The 20,795-nt window shown below is 37.0% G+C and overlaps 1 protein-coding gene across 4 annotated transcripts in view; it reads right to left on the minus strand.

Annotated features, from left to right (window-relative positions):
• The window catches only part of HELLS (helicase, lymphoid specific), a 43,391-nt gene that overhangs the window by 21,354 nt on the left and 1,242 nt on the right, over positions 1 to 20,795 (minus strand). Inside the window, exons 1-9 of one of the 4 annotated variants that reach the window (XM_070609640.1) lie at positions 17,355 to 17,565; positions 16,822 to 16,943; positions 13,113 to 13,235; positions 10,139 to 10,195; positions 7,642 to 7,678; positions 7,491 to 7,555; positions 4,507 to 4,548; positions 928 to 1,152; positions 384 to 566 (exon numbers count right to left, since the gene is read on the minus strand). In XM_070609640.1, coding sequence (XP_070465741.1) covers positions 384 to 566; positions 928 to 1,152; positions 4,507 to 4,548; positions 7,491 to 7,555; positions 7,642 to 7,678; positions 10,139 to 10,195; positions 13,113 to 13,235; positions 16,822 to 16,943; positions 17,355 to 17,385 — 885 coding nt within the window. In that variant the 5' untranslated portion in view covers positions 17,386 to 17,565. Of the gene's footprint in view, positions 1 to 383; positions 567 to 927; positions 1,153 to 4,506; positions 4,549 to 7,490; positions 7,556 to 7,641; positions 7,679 to 10,138; positions 10,196 to 13,112; positions 13,236 to 16,821; positions 16,944 to 17,354; positions 17,840 to 20,795 lie in introns of those variants that run through there. The other 3 variants (XM_008540409.2, XM_070609655.1, XM_008540407.2) reach the window with 3 other exon arrangements.

Raw genomic sequence — 20,795 nt, forward strand, 5'->3', positions numbered from 1 at the left:
AAAATATATGTATCCAACATATGCCATATTATACCATAATAAGTTTAATATAGAATACTACATATATATACTAATATAGAATATTACATACTAAGAATAAACAGAATTTAAAAATAAATTCTAACTAGGTCTCTGGTGAATCATATTATCCAGTGCACTGAAAATCATCCAGGGATATTTTTGGCAAGATGTCTGAGATTACTAATACCTGTTCAGCTATATAAACCTAAAGTAGGTATTGCTGAGATTTGAAGGATAAATCAAGTAATTGTGTTTATGCATAAATCAATATAATTTTAGTAAGATCTACAATTTAATTCTGCCAACAAAACAGAATAAAACATTTGAAGTGGTAATATATTTAATGAAAGGAAATGCCTTACTTCTGGTGTAAATCTTTGGAATTCAGCCATCCAGTTAGGAAGCGTAGACAAAGGGCCACAGACAAGAAAAGGTCCAGGTACTCCTCTCTGAATCATCAACGCAATTGTAGCAATGCACTGAACTGTTTTTCCCAATCCCATTTCATCTGCTAAAATGCCATTAATTCCATTTTCCCAAAGCATCTGAGCAAAATAATATATGCTGCATTTAAACTCTGATATAAACACCTATTATAGTTTATGTCTTATTTTCATCTAAAGATGGTAATTATGAGACTGATATATTCAATATACAATAAGTTATAATAACGACGGTGGGAAGCCATTTATCAAAGCCATAAATGTGTTGGTAGCCTTGAATAGGATAATTTTTACTTTTAAAAATTTACTCTGGGAAAATAAATTAGAAAATATTTACACACAAATGCCTGTTGTACCTATAACAGTAAAACACGGAAGGAATGACTCAAGTTGTGTTACACTACATTAATAGATCATAATAAAAATGAACGAGTATCTTGAATTAAAATTGAGAATTCATTACCCTAAGCCATTCCATGCCTTCCACTTGGTACCATCGCATCACCCCTCCTATAAAGTGTTTTGGTTGCTGAAAGGGTACTGGTTGTCCATTACATTTCCGAACTGGGTCAAAAAAGAATTTAGTATTCTGTCTAACCGTTTGAGACAATCTATCTTTAATCATACTATTTGAATCTTTGTTTCTCTGAAGATCTTCTACACAGAGATTAGATGAAGAGCTTTCATCCTATAAAGAAAAAAGTTTAATTAGAAGTTTGATACATAATGCTGCAACCCCCTATTGATCAGAAAATGTAACTACAAGTCACAAGTTACCCAGTCCTATAACCACTAATTATGGAGAAATAAAACCATATGTTAAATAAAACCCTAAAGACAGTTACCTCCACACCCTCACAAATGCAATGTCATTGAAAAAGAGACTTCTGAAAATAACCCTTATAGATTATAGGCACACACTTTTGAAATGATCTTTACAATTGTACCAACCTTCCAAACCTCTAAAATATGCTACCCAAGAATTATTAAACTATTTTCTTTTTTTCTGTTTGTTTTTTGGAGGTTTTCGTTTTTGTTTTTTCTTTTTGAGGAAGATTAGCCCTGAGCTAACATCTGTGCCCATCTTTCTCTACTTTATATGTGGGATGCCTGCCACAGCATGGCTTGACAAGCAGTGCATAGGTCCGCACCCAGGATCTGTACCAGCGAACCCAGGGCCGCCAAAGCAGAACATGCGAACTTAACCACTGCGCCACCAGGCTGGCCCTATTAAACTATTTTCTTAATAATTTCCTTCACCAATAACAAAGATAATGGAGAATGTCTGTTTTAAAAAAGAAAGAACTTTCCTTTGAAGGAACATAGAAACATTTACTTCCATCTAAGTAACTACTTTCGTTGAAGGGAAAGGGGCAAAGTAGTTTAAAAACTTACTCTATCACACTTAGGACTGTCAGTTTATCTGTTTGTGACACTCAGGACCAACTTATGACCAATGATAGATTCTACTGGCTAGCAATGTCCACAACTCCATTTTAAGAATGTGAAAAAGAGTATTAAGTCAATTTAAAGGGAAAAGTCTTATAAATGATCAGTCTTATAAGTGATGCCACAAGTGGATATTCATGTGGAAAAATATGAACCTTGAGTCTCACCACTCCATATATAAAATTATTTTGTGATGAAGTTATACATTTAAACATCAAACCCAGAACCATCAAGCTTTTAGAAGAAAACAGACTATTTTGACAACTTTGTGATAGGCAATGATTTCTTATACAAGACCAAAAAAGTACCAATCACCCAAAGGAAAAAAATTGATAAATTGAGCTATTACAAAATTTAAAATTTATGATTAAAAGATATCATTAAAAAAATGAGCAGGCAAGCCACAAACTGAAAGAAAATATAGTACATAAATCTGACAAAGAACATGTATCCAGAATATATAAAGAAATCTTACATATCAACAATAAAAAGACAAATAACCCAATAAATGGGCAAAAGAAATAAAGAGAAACTTTATAAAAGAAAACATACAGGCATTAAGAATGTGAAAATATACTCTGCATCATTAGAAATTAAGAAAATGCAAAATAAAACCACACAAGACTCATTTCACTTTCAGTAGAATGGCTAAAATTAAAAAGACTAACAACATGAAATACTAGCAATACTAAGAAAGGAAACTTTTCCACACTGCTGGTAAGAGTAAAACGATGTGTTCACTTTGGAAAAAGATACGCATTTTTATAAAGTTCAGCATACATTTACCATATGATCCAGCAGTTCCATTCCTAGGTACATACCCAAGAAATATGCAAACATGTCCATACAAAGACTTCTACACAAATTATCATAGCAGCCTTATTCATCATAGTTGCAAACTAGAAATAATCCAAATGCCCATCAAGAAAATGGATAAAGAAATTATAACATTCATTCAATGGAATACTACTCAGCAACAAAAAGAAACCAACTAGTAATAAACTCAACAACATAAATGTGCTTCAGTCATGTTGACTGAAAAGTAGAAGGAAATAAAATATTGTTATTTGGTTCGTATGAAAACTTGCTTGTGATGGAAGTTAAAAAATCAGGCAAAAGTAGTTTGTGATAGAAATCAAAAAGTAGCTGCCTCTAGGTTTGGGGTTAGGGAAATGACTGGAGATACAACGGATCCTTCTACCATAATGGAAAGGTTCTATACCTTGATGTGGATGATGACTACACAGATGGATACATTTGTGAAAATTCATCAGAATGAACACAAGAACAGCATATTTATTGTATATTATAAAATGAGGTGGAAATCCCACAGTAAATCTTGATATAAGATTAGATTATGCCTTTATCTTTAAAAATGCAACTAAATAGGGGCTGGCCCCGTGGCCGAGCGGTTAAGTTCGCGCGCTCCGCTGCAGGCGGCCCAGTGTTTCGTCGGTTCAAATCCTGGGCGCGGACATGACACTGCTCATCAAACCACGCTGAGGCAGCGTCCCACATGCCACAACTAGAAGGACCCACAACGAAGAATATACAACTATGTACCGGGGGGCTTTGGGGAGAAAAAGGAAAAAATAAAATCTTTAAAAAAAAAAAAAAAAAAATGCAACTAAATATTATTTAAAATATGCTCATGTAATCTTATTTACATTTAACATGGTTGGGTTATAATTGCATCATAAATTAACCCTTATGCTGAACAAAAATCAATGCACTTTTGCGGCATAAATAGTGGACAAAATTATGAAAGCCAAATGGATTCTCTCTGATTTTATAATTAATCATCAATTGTCCCAAGGGCCTATTAATCTTTGATAGGTAAATTAATTTACTTCATATCCTGTAGTGAACATTTTTTTTTTTTTTTTAAAGATTTTATTTTTTCCTTTTTCTCCCCAAAGCCCCCCGGTACATAGTTGTGTATTCTTCGTTGTGGGTTCCTCTAGTTGTGGCATGTGGGACGCTGCCTCAGCGTGGTCTGACGAGCAGTGCCATGTCCGCGCCCAGGATTCGAACCGACGAAACACTGGGCCGCCTGCAGCGGAGCGCGCGAACTTAACCACTCGGCCACGGGGCCAGCCCCCTGTAGTGAACATTTTCATGTTATAATTATTTTTGCTTCCCTAAGAAATCCTGTACTTGTAGGGACTTGGATAGTAAATACTCAGATAAGAAGGAACCTCTCTATAAAATGGGAGTGGGGTGGGAATCAAGCCTTCCCAAACAGAACCAAAGAACATCTTTAAGGCCAGCAACCAGATTAACATCCCTGATAGTGTCCACAAGCTGTGGAACATATATATCCATACGGTTACAGGCACTTGTATCATTGCTAGACTCCCAAGGACCCATAATTTAATATTTACACATTAAGAAACAAGCAATAGGACACCTAAAGTTGATACATAAGAAAGAATCATGTTAGGATAAAGAAGTGAATGGGTATTTTTTTTTTTAAGGCTATGAAGTAGGGTAACTAGTGAGGAAAATGTACATTGGTGATTAAAAGAAAGGGGCTAATAATTACGGAAGGAAATACGACTCCTTAATTTATTATCTATTATAAATCTCTTACCTCATTCTCCTTTTTATTTTTTTTAGCCACAGACAAAATTTCCTAAAACATTAAGAAAACAAAAACAAAATAACAATATATGTAGTTCATTCAATTATTTACTCAACAAACATTTATTCTGTTCTGATTTTATGCCAGGAAATGGAGATAAGGTTCTCAAAGTAATTAAAATACAGACGACTCAAACTGGTGGACCCTAAGCAAAATTAAGCCAACGGTGTCTTATAAAATTCTGAATTACTCAGCAACACTTAAAAATTGGGATATTTATTCATGAATTTTCCAGTTGTCTTTTTTTAATCGAAGTTTACCTGAATAGACTAAGTCCAAATTCACACATGGCAACACTCCTAGTACAGAGTGGCAAATCACAGCCTGTGGACCAAATCTAGTTGGCAACTTGATTTTATAAATAATTGGAATAAGTCAATTTCCAATTATAATTATAAATTAAATTATATTATTATAATTATATATTTAATATTTTAATATTTATTATTATTATTATTGTAATTTCCAATTATAAATAGCTGGAAAAAGTCAGGCTTATTTGTTTAGTTTGTCTCTGGCTGCTTTCAGGCTACAATGGCAAAGTTCAGGCCTGATTAAGTTACCCACAAAACTATTCAAAGCCAAAAATATATACCATCCAACCCTTTAGAGAAAAAGCTTTCCAAACACTGCTCTAGAGTCAAGGTGTGGGCTCTCCTGTTATTCAAGGATTCACTCCCAAATGTCCCAACTCCAGCCCACTTTACAATTTAGGCCTCTGTGAATAGATGTATGAGTTTGCAATCTTGAGCATGATGAAAAGACAAATAAATTAAAAATACAGAATAAAAGTGTTTTGATTTTGAAGTTATCTACTTGATGCTAAGGGTGTGGAGATAAGCAACGTCTGAGCGCCACCTGGTGACGTAGGAGAGTATTATGTTATATCAAATTACCTAAAAAAGCTGTCATAAGGCGCATGAACATTAAAGACAGAGTATGGGGACATTTCAGGCAGAGAGAATACCACGTGCAGAGGACAAAGAGGATAAAATAATATGATACATTCAAGAAACTTTAAGCGTACCTCAAATTTAAGATGAGCAGGAAAAGCACTTGACATGTCAGTAAGTGGCTGAGAGACACATACATGTGTCATGAGTGTATGTAAAGTATTAGGGAAATACAGATTATTCATATTCTAAGGCTCAAGGTACTTCATATAGGGAACTGCTAGAAGAGTTGTTTTTAAATGACTAAATAAGGTGAAGCTTTTTGGAGAACAATTTGTAATGAATCAAAACATAAGCACACCACCACCTATGAAGTATTATAAAAAATTAAACCTCATAATTAAACTCCTCACTCTGCTTACCTCTAACAGCTTCATCCTTCACCACCCTTTCGTTTACATACAAACCAGAGCCAAATATACTTTTTTGAGCTTGCCAGGATCTCTCCCGCCTCTGGAAGTTTGTCAAAAGTTATCTCTTCCTAAAATACTTTCCTACTGCTTTCCCTGTTCCTTACTCTTTCCCTATTAACCTCCCTGCCATCTTTAAAGGATTTAACTTTTATCCCTCAAGTTTCAACTTAGATGTCACTTCCCGGAAGAAAACTATGAACCTCATGCCTGATTTAAGAGCCTCACTATATGCTCTATAGCGTCCAATTTTCCAATTATAATTGACTACTTACTTCTATATATTTCTCACTGGATGTGGGCTAAGGCAAAGACAGTGTTTACCTTTCTTTCTAACTGATCTTATCCACTTAGGACAAAGTTTGCCCACAGCAGATATGCCACAAACATTTCATGAGTCATATTAAGAGCTACACTTAAGTGATTTCATTTAGTGATAAAGCAATCAACTAAACTTCAATAAATCTCATTAATAAACTGCAGGCTGAGTATGTTCCATAATCAATTAAATGGGTCCTGGGGCCCGCCTGTGGCTGAGTGGTTAAGCTTACATGCTCCACTTCGGCAGCCCAGGGTTTCACTGGTTCGAATCCTGGGCACCTACATGGCACCAGGCATCAGGCCATGCTGAGGCAGTGTCCCACATAGCACAACCAGAGGCACATCACAACTAGAATATACAACTATATACTGAGGGGCTTTGGGGAGAAGAATTCAAAAAATTAAATTAAATTAAAAAAAAGAAAAAGATTGGCAACAGTCGTTAGCTCAGGTGCCAGTCCTTAAAAGAAAAAAAGAAAAGGGTCCTGATTATTATTTTTAAATGAAAACAAAAAAAATCAGAGCACATCCCTAAAGACAAATATTATGTGAAATTTTATATTTTATTAAGACCTAAAGAGCCTGAATTTCAGCTAGAAGAAAAATGCAGTAGGTAATAAGTTTAGTTTTTTGGGGTTTTTTGCTGAGCAAGATTCCCCCTGAGCGAACACCCATGCCAATCTTCCTCTAATTTTTAGCATGTGGGCTGGCAGCACAGCACGGCCGCTAAGAGAGTGGTGTAGGTCCACACAAGGGAATTGAACCTGGGCCACCAAAGCACAGTGAACTGAACTGAACCACTAGGCCACCAGGGCTGGCCTCAGGATAGAATTTTTTTAAATATAAGAATGTAATGAATTAAAATATGCTTAAGGAATATTTAAGGTTTGTCATAATTGAAGATGCTCTTTAATTTCTATTTTATGAGGTAACAAGTGAGAAGGTGAAAAAGCAATCTGGTTTTAGAAATGAATATATGATTTTAGCTCCTTAAAGGTCTTCAACAAGAAACAAGAACAAACTGCTAAAGGTAAGGCTTTGAGGTTACAAGAAATTATAATTTCTGATTAGCGAAGCTCATGCTCCTTTAACAAACAGGAAGACAATACCATCTTCTTCCCTAAAACGCTTAACAGGCTCAAAAGCAAGTAAGTAAGAGCGATCCATGCAGCTTTAATGTGGTTCAAAACCCACAGTAGGTGTTACTCAACATGGAATCTTATGTACCCTTCCCCCTTTTTTTTTTTACCTCTTTTGACATGACCTCTGAAATATTGTATGATTCATCTTCTCTTCCTCTTTTCTTTCTCATAACTATAAAAAAAATCATTTTATGTTTGACAGTAATTAAAGCAAAAATACAAACACATATTCTTCAAAACTAGAACAAGGATATTTACCTGGATTCTCCTCATTTACATCAATGGAATTTTTACCCTATAAAACAAGGATTTAGAATATTATTTTTCTAAGGACTTCTATGGTATTACATATTAAAAGGTACTGATTAAGTAAATGTTCCTTGGAGTTGAACCACATCCACAACTCTTTTGTGGATATTATACTATTATACCTACCAACATGTAATCTTTTTCTGTATTTCCCTACAATAACTTCTTTGTAACCATATCCCTCTACTTTTTCCCAAAGACTCTACTTTCCTCAATATTCTTCCATTTAAGAAGACAAATTTCAAAATTAAACATAGAAGGCATTTTTATTTTGAAATTACCATGCACATCTTCTGTAACTGTCCGTTTATGCTCAAAGATATTTAATGCGTATGGTATGGAAGAAGCACTGATTTTCAGTAAAATTTATAAGTTAAATACAACTAAAAAGATAAATAAAAGAGAATACTGACTAAAAAATTTTAGGGGAAATAAGGAAAAGGAAGAGATGTTAAAAAACAAAGTTTCAAAGCAAGAGTTGGAAAAGATGATTAAGAACAGGTAGACAGCATGTATGTGAAATCAAAATGACAAAGAGATAAGAAAAAAAATGAAGTAAAAAAGGTAACAGATTAAGAGAAAACACCAAAAGGGACTAGCGAGATGGGAGTAGGTAGAATTTAATGGTTGGCACCTTTAGAACAAAAGCGAAAAAAAGCAAAACCCTGGTATATAGTTAGCTGGACAAAAGTGAAAGATGGTTTAAATGTACAGGTTGAAGAACAGGGAGTAAATGGTTAAGCCAGTAAAATTATATGTTCTTCAAAAACCCAAAATAAGTCCTTAGAACTAGCAACCGAGTCAAATATTAGTTTTCAAGAATTGCTTTTGTTGCAAAATTACCTACCATGTACTTTAACATCACCACTAACCACACTAAGAATCAAGGTAGCTGTACTTAAAGATACCCTATCTATTTTGCCTATTAGCATTTTCATATTTCCTAATAAAGTCAGTTTAGTATAGAAGTTAAGTGTGGGGTCTGAAACTAACCCTGGGTTCAAATTCTGGCATTATTATTTACTAGATATGTGACCTCCAGCAAGTTACAGCCAACTCTCATTCACACTAATTATATTCTATAAAGTTGCTGCAAATACTTAATTAGTGACCAGTGAATCACTGCCTCTAGGAGAAATACAAGTTTAGGTTCCTGTAAGCCTCTGGTCACATTTTCATCAATCAAAACATAATCCTGTTTTTCATGTGTGTTGCTGTTTAGAGACATCTTAGTTAATATACACGTTGATTAACATTGAACCCAGGGCCAACAGCACTGTAACTCACACCTGAAGGAAGCTTATCTAACACGGATTTCCTTCATGAGGCACATCACAGCCCTTCTGCATTAGAAACACTAGACAGCACTTCAGTACAATGTGGCTGAGGGCCACTTTAAACAGCAAAATCAACAAAAAGCACAAATGCAAAAATCGTGGCGTTAAACAGACCACAAAAAGGATACTTCTTTGCAGTGTGACTGCTTAAATAAAGCAGATCACTACTTTGAGCTCAGCTGCAAATGTTGTGTGCTGGGAGACTCAATTTCTTTGCCATTCTGCACATGCACATGTCTGTGTACAACCACAAAAACAGGAGTATTGATTCTGAAGTTCAAATAAATTTTAGCCAAGTGTTAACTGGTAGATATGGAATCTACAAATAATGATGAAGTGTATCTCCTTCATCAGCTTCTTTATATGTGAAATGGGGATAATAAAAATACCTCTACCTAGGAGGGCTGTTTTGAGAATAAAGAAAAACAAGTAAAACTTATTTACTTTATTTATTATTGTTCTAATACCTGACACACAGTAAGTACTCAATAAATGTTGCCTTTATTATTTCTCTTTTCACTAGCACAATTGTTCTTTATACAATTCCCATTAATACGGCATTAAACAGCCTCATGTTAAAACATATTCCCCAAAAAGATTACATTTAAAATTCAGGCTATTTGAATTCAGTCTAAATGAATGCTCTATTATCTGAAATGATATCAGCAGATACACTATCTGCTCTAACTTTGGCTCCACTGCTGAGCTATGCATAAGACACCAATTTAGATTATTGTTATAGCTGCAAGTTGACATGAGGTTGGAGGCATGAAGGAGAAAGAGTAATCATTACAAGCTCCAAGAGAGCTGGCCACTAATAAAATGCTATGAGGTATAAAACAGTTGCAGACTTTTTCCAGTTCAGAAAGTAAAATTTTGCTATTACCAAAAACAGTCCACAGAATAAGAAACTGAAGGTGTCATTCTTTAGCTCTCCTTTCATATCTAAAAGACTGAGAAACAGATCTTATATTTCTATGCAACCTGAAACAAAGATAGGTTATCAGATAAAGAAGGTTGAAATTAAACAGATGATCAATAAAGTCAAAAACAATCTCTTTAATATTTAAGGTAACATATACAAAATATTCCAGCTTACTACATATTACCTTTGTAACTTTTAAAGATTCCTTTTTTCTCTCCAATTTCTCTTTCTTCTTCTGTTCCTGTAAAATAATTTTTTCTTAATGTCACAAATGGAAAATACAAATTATAAAACACATCTCAAATAACTTATGTTCACAACAAATAAACTATATAAAAATTAAAACAGTGGAGAACTTCCACTTCAAGCTTTTGGAGAGCAAGAAGAAACAGATTTACCCTCCTGCCTTAAGCAACTAAAATCCAGGTAAAATAATTAAACAATGGTTTTCAGACAACATACAGCAAAAGACAGTAACAGTGACAAAGGAAACAAATGAGGGCAATCTTCTGATTGCCCAGGTTAAAGGCAATTTCCAAGTGCAAATAATAGAGGGAGAATCCAAACAGAGTTCAACCGTCTCCCTGAGTTGAGACAGAGCACAAAACTTAGAGCAGCTAGCATACCCAGGGTGAAGTACCAGAGAAGGAGAGCTGCGCACAAAGAAAGCTAGGAAGATCTGAGGCCGAGTCTTCAGGCTAAGTACCCATCAGTGCATGAGTGTAGGAACACCAAGGCCAGGAAAACAGCCACTAGAAAGAAGACAGAACAATCCCCTGTGCTCATAAGGGATCAGGAACAGTTCACACTCCTGTCAGCCAAAGCAGAAAGGCCTCCTAACATACAGGGTATCAAAAAGAGTGCTCTGTACAGGGACCGGGTTATTCCTAGACTAAAAGCTGTTCCATATGCACCCTAAGAAAGCTTTAAAAGCAAGACACAAAAGGATTCAAATCATTTCTAAGAGGAGGTCAAAAGGGTATATGCCTTATAATAACTCACTAAGCTTGATATTTGTTTTGTTTTTCTATATCTGTGTTTCTTTTTACTATACAAAGCTTTCAAAGGGGATTTCAACAAAGGAAAAAAGAACTTAGCAAATGCAGCAAAATCTTGATTGATAATTGTTACATGTATCTAGTAGATAATAAATTATATAGTATTCTAGATAAGTGCAATGGGAAGAACAGAGCAAGGTAAAGGGGATCAGGAGTGTGAGAGCGGAGGTGGTGTCAGGTAGCAACTTTATTTAAGGTTGTCAGGGCAGGCCTCACTGAGAAAATGTTTAAGCCAAGGCTTGAAGATGAGGAAGTAAGCAACGCTGCTATCCTGCGAGAAGAGGGTTCCAAACAGAACAGCCATGGCAAAGACCCAAAGGCAGGAAACACACTTAGAACGAAGTGTGAAAGCTAATGGTGTTGAGGGAGGCAGCCACATTGCTTACAGTCTTGTAAGGCCATGGTAAGGACTTTAGCTTTCTCAGAAACAACGTAAGCTGGAAAGCAGTGAAACATCATTAGAGTAGTGAGTGGGGGCAGGGCAGGGGGTGGAGGATGGCGGAAAGGAAAAGGAAGCAGTGAAGAAAAACAATTCTTTACCCAGTAGAAATATCTTTCAAAAAATGAAGACAAATGAAGACTTTTTCAGACATATAAAAGCTGAAAGAACATATCATCAACAGAAAATGTAAATGAAATCTTTAACAGAAAGCAGGTCAGTGGCTATCTGGAAATGAGGGAAGACAGGAATAAGGGATGGGAGTGAATTAAACAGGGGCAGGAGGAGCTGACCCCATGGCCTAGTGGTTTAGTGTTTAAGCTCAGCACATTCCGATTCAGCAGCCAGGGTTCCGTTTCAGGGCTCAGACCCACACCACTTGGCAGCCATGCTGTAGCAGCAACCCACATGCAAAACAGAGGAAGACTGGCCAGTATGTTAGCTCAGGGTGAATCTTCCTCAGGAAAAAAAAGGGGAAGAGGGCAGGAAATTAGCCATTTAAAAAAGGAATGAAATCATGCCATTTAAGACAACGTGGACGGACTTAAGGGCATTATGCTAAGTGAAGGAAGTCAGAGAAAAACAAATACCACATGATCTCACTCATATGTGGAGTCTTAAAAAAAAAAAACAAAAAAACACAAACTCTTACATACAGAGAACAGATTGGTGGTTGGGGGGGGCGGGCAGTGAAGGGGATCAAAAGGTACAAATTTCCAGTTATAAAACAAATCAGTCATGGGAATGTAACGTACAGCATGGCAACTGTTGTTAAAACTATATTGCATATTTGAAAGTTGCTGAGAGTAAATCTTAAAAGTTCTCATAAAAAAAAAATTTGTAATCATGTATGGTGATGAATGTTAACTAAACTTATTGTGGTATCATTTTGCAATATATACAAATATCAAATCATTACATTGTACACCTGAAACTAATACGTCAATTATACCTCAAAAAAAAGGGGGGGCAGGAAGAATTTTTTCAAGTTGATGATGATGTTCATTATATCTGATTGTAGTGGCTTCATGGATGTATGTATGTCAATACTTACAAAACTGTACATTTTAAATGTATGTAGTTTATGTCAATCATATTTCAATAAGCAATTTAGGAAAAAAAAGACTAAGAAACATAAAATTCACAATTTCCAGCATCCAAAAAAAATAAAAACACTAGACAGGATAAAAATCAGCCAATAGGTAAAAAGAAAAATAAATGGTGGGACATTCATACAATGGAATGCTTCTCAGGGATAAAAAGAATGACCCATTGAATAGACACAACATAAGTGAATCTCAAAAATATGCTGAGCTAAAGAAGCAAGACACAAGAAGAATGCTTACCATATGATTCCATTTATATAATATTCTAGAAAAAGCAATACCAATCTACTGTGACAGAAAACAGATTATCAGTGGTTGCCGAGATCCAGGCATGGGGATCACTGAGACAAGGGAACTTTTTGGGGTGATGAAAATGTTCTTCATCTTGATTGTGCTGATAGTTATTTATACAGGTCTATACATTGGTCAAAACTCATCAAATAGTACATTTTAAAATGTGTTCATTTTATTGTATGTAATTTATATTTCAATAAAACTTTTTAAAAAATTTAAGCTACTGGTTGTAATCAATTGATTACAATCACCTATACATACCTCTAATTGTTGCTGTTCCATTTTAGTCAATAAAAATTTGGAGTAGATATTGCTTTTTTCAAGCAAATGTTGAAGTCTACGGTACCGAATGTCCATGGATTCTCTATCCCAAGACATGCGAGCCTATCCAAAGAGAAAATTTCCCCGTAATTAAGTTATCTTGACATACACTGACTTTTTTTGCATAAGGTGTAACAAAAATGGTTAGATAAGTGCTCTCTAGGTTTAACATAGTTCCTATATATATTTAATATATTTCCTATATATATTTAATATATTTATAAAAAACAAGTTTATAATATTAAATTCATTTACTAAAAATAGTTTATTTTCCAAACCAAAAACTAGAACAAATAGCTGAAAAATATGATTCTTGGGTTCAACAGGCAATCCGGTAAGATGTAGTTTGGACACCAAAATACTGAAATTAGGACAGTGGACATATGGTTACCGGCATCTACTGAGCTGAGGATCCATTTTTAAAATATTTGAAATTAAAGTTAGAAAGTAAATATTTAATTCAAGGTGGATTTATGTTTTTAAACAAGCAAACGATTTCAGAAAAGAAAATTCTTATATACCAGTTTTATTGGAAAGAGCATTAGAATGAAAAAACCTCAGTGGCTAGGGATTAGAACATCTATTTGTAGAACTTAAAAAGTGTATTGTCAAAACACTTCAACATGCTAAATCTATGGATGATTTCTTACAAGCATCTCTTTCCACCTCAGTATTGTGTTCCCCTCATCTTTTTGCTTTCTTACTGTCATACTGCCATACTCTTAGCTTTATCTTTCACCTCTGTATACCTTCCAATTACAAACCGTTGCTTTTCATATTACTTTTACACACGATTTATTTACTGAGTGATTTCTAAGAGTCTACAATAGTCTAGTGGCTGAGGAGGAATCCTCTCTTAATTCACATTGCTAAAAGTTAAATATTTTAAAAGAAAAATACCAGAGAGTACAAGATAGAAAAAATAAAAGCAACAAATAAATAATATAGTTCAGTGGTCCACAAACTTTTCCTGTAAAGGGCCAAAGGGTAAATATTTAAATATTTAAGCATCATATGGTTTGTACTGCAAATTTACAATTCTGCTTTTTTTCTTGGATAAGAGGGGTCATAGACAATATGTAAACAAATGGGCGTCGTTGTGTTCCAATGAAATTTTACTTACATAACTAAGCACAGGCCAACTCCAGTTCATAATTTGCCAACCTAGTATAATCTGAATTCAAAGGAAAGCATCAAGTGGGCTGAAGAGAGTCAAGTGAGAGCTAAATTCATCTACTAAAGCCAAATACATGCAAACCTCACCAACCAGCAACGCCACTCCTGAGACAGAGTATGGGTGTGTGTGTGTGTCCGTGCACACACTCGCATGGGCTAAAGTTAGCATAATCTACTTAAATTTAATTTAGTGGTTAAGGACTGAGCTTGCAACTCAGACACCATTGTATGTTGGCTTCTATTTCCTAGATCTTATGTCCTCTCTCTCGTTTTTCTTCCAAAATAAATTGCTTTTCTATTACAAAAACACTGACAATAAGATGTCTAAGAATAAGTCTAAAGTGACACATGTGCATTACAGAAAAATTAAATATTAAAAAAAAATCACCCATAATCCTACTGTGCAGATAATCTGTTAACATCTTATCAAACTGTATTTTCAGTTCTTTTAGGACAGCCTTTCTTTTACCATTACCACTATACTTCTGCGATTACACCTGGTAGTCAACGAATGAGGCGGTTATTATAAATGGGGATATAAAATTAGACTTCATAAAGATGAACTCTTAAATTTTTAACTTTCTTAATCTGTTTAAAACTTTAGCTAAAATATTCTGGACTTAATTTAGATATATCTGCTACCTTAAATTCTGTTCAGGATAAATTAGCATAATTTTTTAAGTAATTAAAGTTTTAAGATGCCATCATGGAACAATAATTTATAATTAACATAATTAATACTATGCTAATGTTTAACCTTTAAACCCAATCTTCCCTATTTCAAAATAATTTTGTAGTAAATCTTATTTATCATTACTCTTTCTTGACTTAACAATTTTATTGTTTGTTTTATTAAGGTAAATTGTAGCTCCATCTGTGGAAAGCACTGAGTGCCTGGCAAGGAGCATCTCTTGACGACTAGAGTGAAAGAGTATGCCAATGGACACCAAGAGCACCAATTCCCCACTGTCTACCCCATTATCTCTCCCATCACCAACTCTAAGATTCAGGCGATGAGGAGGAGGGGAGTTATATTTCAGTCTACACAATATGAACTATTTTCCTTTTACCTCTCCAAGAAATCTCCCAACGCTTACCTTTTCCCCTCCCCCACTACATATACTGAATGCTACTCTTAAGTCTTCTAGACTAACAATGACTTCTTTCAAAAGCAAATGCAGGTAAAAAGCCAAAGAAGATAACTGCAGCAAATGAATGTCAAAGTAGTTCTCCAGGCTCTTCACAAAACTTAAAGTCTCCTAAAGCAAAGTAAATGCTTCCCATTAACGAACTTAAGCTGGCTCTACCTCTCTTAAGTACTTCTAAATATATGCCCATAAATACAGTATTCTCCCAAAAGAAAAGGAATCTTTACTTTTGCATAGTGAGTTTTTGGCCTCCAAAGACAGGTAGGAAGAGACTTAACTCTTAGAATTCTCTCCAGTCACCTAGGGAATAACTAAAAGTGTCAAGGGCAAAAATTAATAAATTCTTTTACTACCTCTACAAAAAAGCAATGTAACGACAATAGATGACAATACTACCAGATTTTTAGCATATTACACCTTTGTGTCAGAAGGACTGAAAAGAGCTCTACGCTTTATTCACGGAAGGACTGAAAATGAATTAGAAATGGCTATTTTAAGTTCTAGGATATGTAACTGCATCATATTATTCAATGTATATTTCCTTAGAGAGGTATAGGGTTAAGGACAAGAACTCTGGCGACCGGTGGAGTTCAAATTTGAGTTCATTAGCGTGTGACCCCCCAGTGCCTCAGTTTCCTCATATGTAAAAGATTTCAAAAGTACCTATGTCATCTTAATATTGAGGATAAATATATTATAAAAAAAAAATCACTTAGTAGGCAGTATCTACTAGCCGATGGCATCATTCTTTCTCTTTTATACGCAATAATTAAGCAGCAGGGTAGGACTTGATTACTGAGGTGAAGTATACTTAAGAATTGAATTTTCAAGCAGTTAAAAATTACTTTTAGTAATCTACACACTAGATACTCTGTACAAGAAAACCACAATAACTTATCATCAAAAAAAGTACACCAAGTTTTACCTAAAGGAATCTTATTTAGCATTAGCCCAAGAAACCAAGAAAACAAAAAGCAAGTTGATCACTTAGGTGGAAAACACCACTGAGAGAATTCACTAGAGAGGATTCACTAGCGACATTGGAAGAATTATAATAGCTGAACAAGCAATTTGAGATGCTCACTTAAAAGAGAGATGAGGCCACTTTATAGAGTAAGACTCCATCTCCTAGAGGCATCACTCAAAGCACGTGCGAAGGTTTCTCAAAGATAGCATCTGTAAACACACAGACAGATAAACAAGAAAGCCCGTTTCCAGGTTTATGAAAACACCAGACTAGTCAACCTAGGAGCACAAACCACACCTCCCAGGAAGCAGCAGGTTACTCCTGGCTCTAACGACGATGAACTTGATTCCTAAATTACCTTTTCTAGCATCTTCCGCTCCCTCTCAAGTCCGGCAGCCTCAAGCTGTTCCTCCTCTTCTAGCATGGCTGGGGTAATCACGGCGGGCTCCACTCGCTCAGCCACATCTGGAGCCAGGGACCCTAAGAGGGCAGAAGGCTTTTAAACTGCACTTTTAGAAAACTGCCAATTACTCAACTCCCACATTAAACAACCTTCCTCCTCTTCCCACATGCATCTGAGGCAAAAGACCCACGGAGACGCCAGCATCACCTCAGAAGACATCCTAGGTCTTCCCAACGTCACTAAGCTGCCTGGACCCATTCACAAACCGGGATGCTGAGGAAAATGCAGCTTCCCTGAGTAAAATCTCTTCCATCACGCACGTATGTGCCATTCCGGGAGTCCTCCACGCCCTCTCCACAGCTTCCTTCCCTCCTCAGGCTCTGCCCGGGGTCGGCTCTTCCCCTGAAGCTCGGCTGCAGCCTCCATGCTGCACCCCCCCGGCCCGGGACGCCGCCGCCCGTGCCCGGAGGAAGGTTCTCGTCACTCACCGCCGCTGCTCGCGGGCCGCTGTGCCGGCATGGCTAAACACACACTCTAGAACCAGGTCCCTTGGTCTCAGCGCCTGCAACACCGCGCGCGATATCCTCACAGCGGCTGCCGGTCCGAGTCTTCTCACCAAATCCCCGGCCAGAGAAAAACGCGCGCTTCTCTTTCGCGGGAAAACGCCGTCATCTCGCGATACTTCCTGCTACCCGCCCCGCCCCCGAGTCCCGGAGGCGCGAGATTTGGCGCAGTTTGGTGCTCGTCCGAAACGGTGAGCTTTCACCTGGGCTTGTGTTTCGGGGTTGCGCTGCAGAAGTCGGCCTTTAACCAGCGCTGGGATACCGGGCGAGCCTGCCTGCCGTGGAGGGCCCCGTTTCCTCGCGTGTTGGATGATAGGTCCGAACTACGAAATACTTTAGGAGCGCTCTTAAGAGTTTGCAGGGCACCTTCACGCACTGGCTGATGTGATTAAATCCGCCAAGCGATGATCCTTTAGGTAGAAAGATGTATGAGTATCCAGGTGAGGATGTCGGAAGCGAATACTGCCAGGCTCGCCTGCGAGGCGCAGTGCGTAGCTCACGTTTTGAGTGAATATTCCCCGAAATGACCCAGAAGAGGGCTTTTTTTATGGGTGGAATGAGAGAGAGAGAAATATTAAGATTATGATAGAGTTTTAAAAAGTTGAGGATAAGGGAAAACCGAATGCAGTTTTAAAGGAGCGGAATGGCCAGTAGAAGGGAGGTAAGATTGAGGAATTCCGCAGACCAGTAAAGTGAGCACCTGAAGGAAGAGGCAGGGCTTTTCTTGTCTCTAGTTTTCCCTTCAGCCTTCAATTCCACCCTTTCTTGTCTTGAAGTCCCTTTCAAAAAGTTCCTGTGTCGTCCCCCCACCTCAGAATTTATGGTGTACCTGCCATGTAACAACCTATTTCCCTCATTTCTGACTCCAACAACTTTAATAATTGTATTTGTACAAAATCTTAAGGGTTTACATTGCACATGCATCATAACCGTCTTCAGCAACCTTCATTACAACACCGAGATTAGCAGAGCAGATTTTTATTCCTGCACTATAGTGAGAAAACATGCTCAGAAAGGATAAATTGACTTGCTCAGAAGCCAACAGTCACTGTGATAGAACAGGAGTCAAACCTAAGTCTTTTGACTCCTAGTTCAGTATTATTTTGAAATAAAGTGTAGTCTCAGCTCTTAAATCATACCTCTTTCTAATCAAAGACAATAGCTATCAGTCTCACTCTACGTAAAATTTTTAACCTTCACCAAACTATCCTCCAAAATTTTTCTCTTTAACGTTTGAAACACGGCTTTTTACAGGTTTTCCCCCAAATGTATTGAAAAACTTCCCTCTTCCTTCTTTTGAACTCAATTGTGGCCCACCTCCCAAAATCTTTCCTCCATCTGTTGCTTTTCTCTGTGCACTTTGTTCCTTGTAGCATCTGCTCTACAGCCTTCGATGATCAGCTTAAGGCCGACAACTTCCCTTCTAAATCCTTAGTGATGAAGATTTGTCCAAACACACGAGATGGAGTTCAAGGCAATTTCATCTGATTCGCAAGGAACAGACATCTCATCTAACATCTGGCCCCATACTTGTTAATATAAGTACACTGGTGCATTTCCTGACCCATGTCTTCCATTGGGCAGACCTTCCCTCAGAATGGCTGTGAAAAGTTTTGTTCATTCATTCTTATTTAAGGGCCTACATTTAAATGTCTTCTGGGTACCGGGAACTTTTCTATGAGCTGTACAGCAATAGACAAGACAGACAAGATCCCTGTTGATATGGAACTTAAATTCCAGGAGTTGTGGCAAATAAGTGTGTGTGGGAGGGGGATGTGAGAAGTAATTTGCAAGATATTAGAATAGAGTCGCGTGAGAGGAACTGAGTAGTTATAGACTGGGTAGTCAGGTATCGGAGGAAGTGACACATTTAAGCAGTGAAGCAGCCAGCTTGCCCAGGGGAAGAATATTCCAAGCAGAAGCTAGAGCTAGTGCAGAGAGACTAAGGCAGGAATAAGCTTGGGCATGTCTGAGTATCAGAAGGCCAGTATGATTGAAGCAGAGCTGGCAAGGGGTGTGACAAAAAGTCAGAAGTAGTCCGTCCAGATGAGGCACTGATTTTTTTTTTTTTGAGGAAGATTAGCCCTGAGCTAACATCTGCTGCCAATCTTTCTCTACTTCATATGTGGGACGCCTACCACAGCATGGCTTACCAAGTGGTGCCATGTCCTCACCCAGGATCCGAACCAGCAAACCTCAGGCCACCGAAGTGGAACGTGCAAATTTAACGGCTGCAACACCGCCAGCCCCTGATATTTTCTTCTAAGTAGGATGTCACAAGTCATTCTTTTGTTTTCTTACCCACACAAAATGTCTTCTTCTTCTAGAATCCTTTTCATATTAATGGATTCACCATCTACCCAATCATAGAAGTAAACAAAAAACAAACAAAAATCAAAAAACAAAATCAGTGTTCCCTCTTGCTTACACTTAGATGGCCCCACTTCCTGCCTACCTCACAAAGTAAACAAGAGCTACAAAACAGAACTCCCCTTTCAGATTCCCAAGACCATATTTACACAAACCTACCTGCAGCTGAACACCTTTTCCACCTTACCTCGTGCTATACTCTGGATCCAACTCCTGGCAGCCTATTCAGGAATCTTAGATTACACATTATCCCATTCTCTTTCTTACACCTCTACTGAAAACTTTCCATTAGTACTTACTTACATCTCTCCCATCTTAAAAGGAAGGAGGCAATCTCCTTTTTTACAACCATTATCTATTCTCTCTTTCCCTTTATAGCTAACTTAGCTATCTTTAATTTCCTTGCCTCCCACTGATTCTTCAACCATTTGTCTGGCTACTGCACTCAGCCCACACTAAAGTGAGGAAATCAATGACCTACATGTTGCTAAATTTAGTGGACATCTCAGTCCTCATCTCAACCTCACTGCCACATGACACTATCAATCACTCTTTTATGGTCCCTTATTTTTTCTGACCCCCAATATTCCTATTTCTGACCTCTACTAGTTCATTCTCTTCTACTCAACCTTTAAATGGTGAACTTTCTGAGTAAGCCAGAAATAATTTGAGTTGTTTCTAGCTAATTGCATAATCTAATAGAAATATTTTAAATGAAAGATAAGTTCACTGAGGAATGGCCCCATATAAAAGTAATCTACTCATCCATATGTATCACAGGTAGTGCTAAGCACTATTTTGGGCACTAGCAATCAGTGGTAAAAAAAAAAAAAAAGACAATGTTTCTGACCTCAGAGTTTACACTGTAGTGGAAACAATAGACAAACAACTATATAAAACAATGTGAGCCAGTGATAAGTAATAGGTACTATAAAGAAATATGAGGGGCCGGCCGCGTGGCCAAGTGGTTAAGTTCGAGCACTCCGCTGCAGGCGG

This window comes from Equus przewalskii, chromosome 1 (genome assembly GCF_037783145.1).
Source record: "Equus przewalskii isolate Varuska chromosome 1, EquPr2, whole genome shotgun sequence".
Lineage (NCBI taxonomy): Eukaryota > Metazoa > Chordata > Mammalia > Perissodactyla > Equidae > Equus > Equus przewalskii.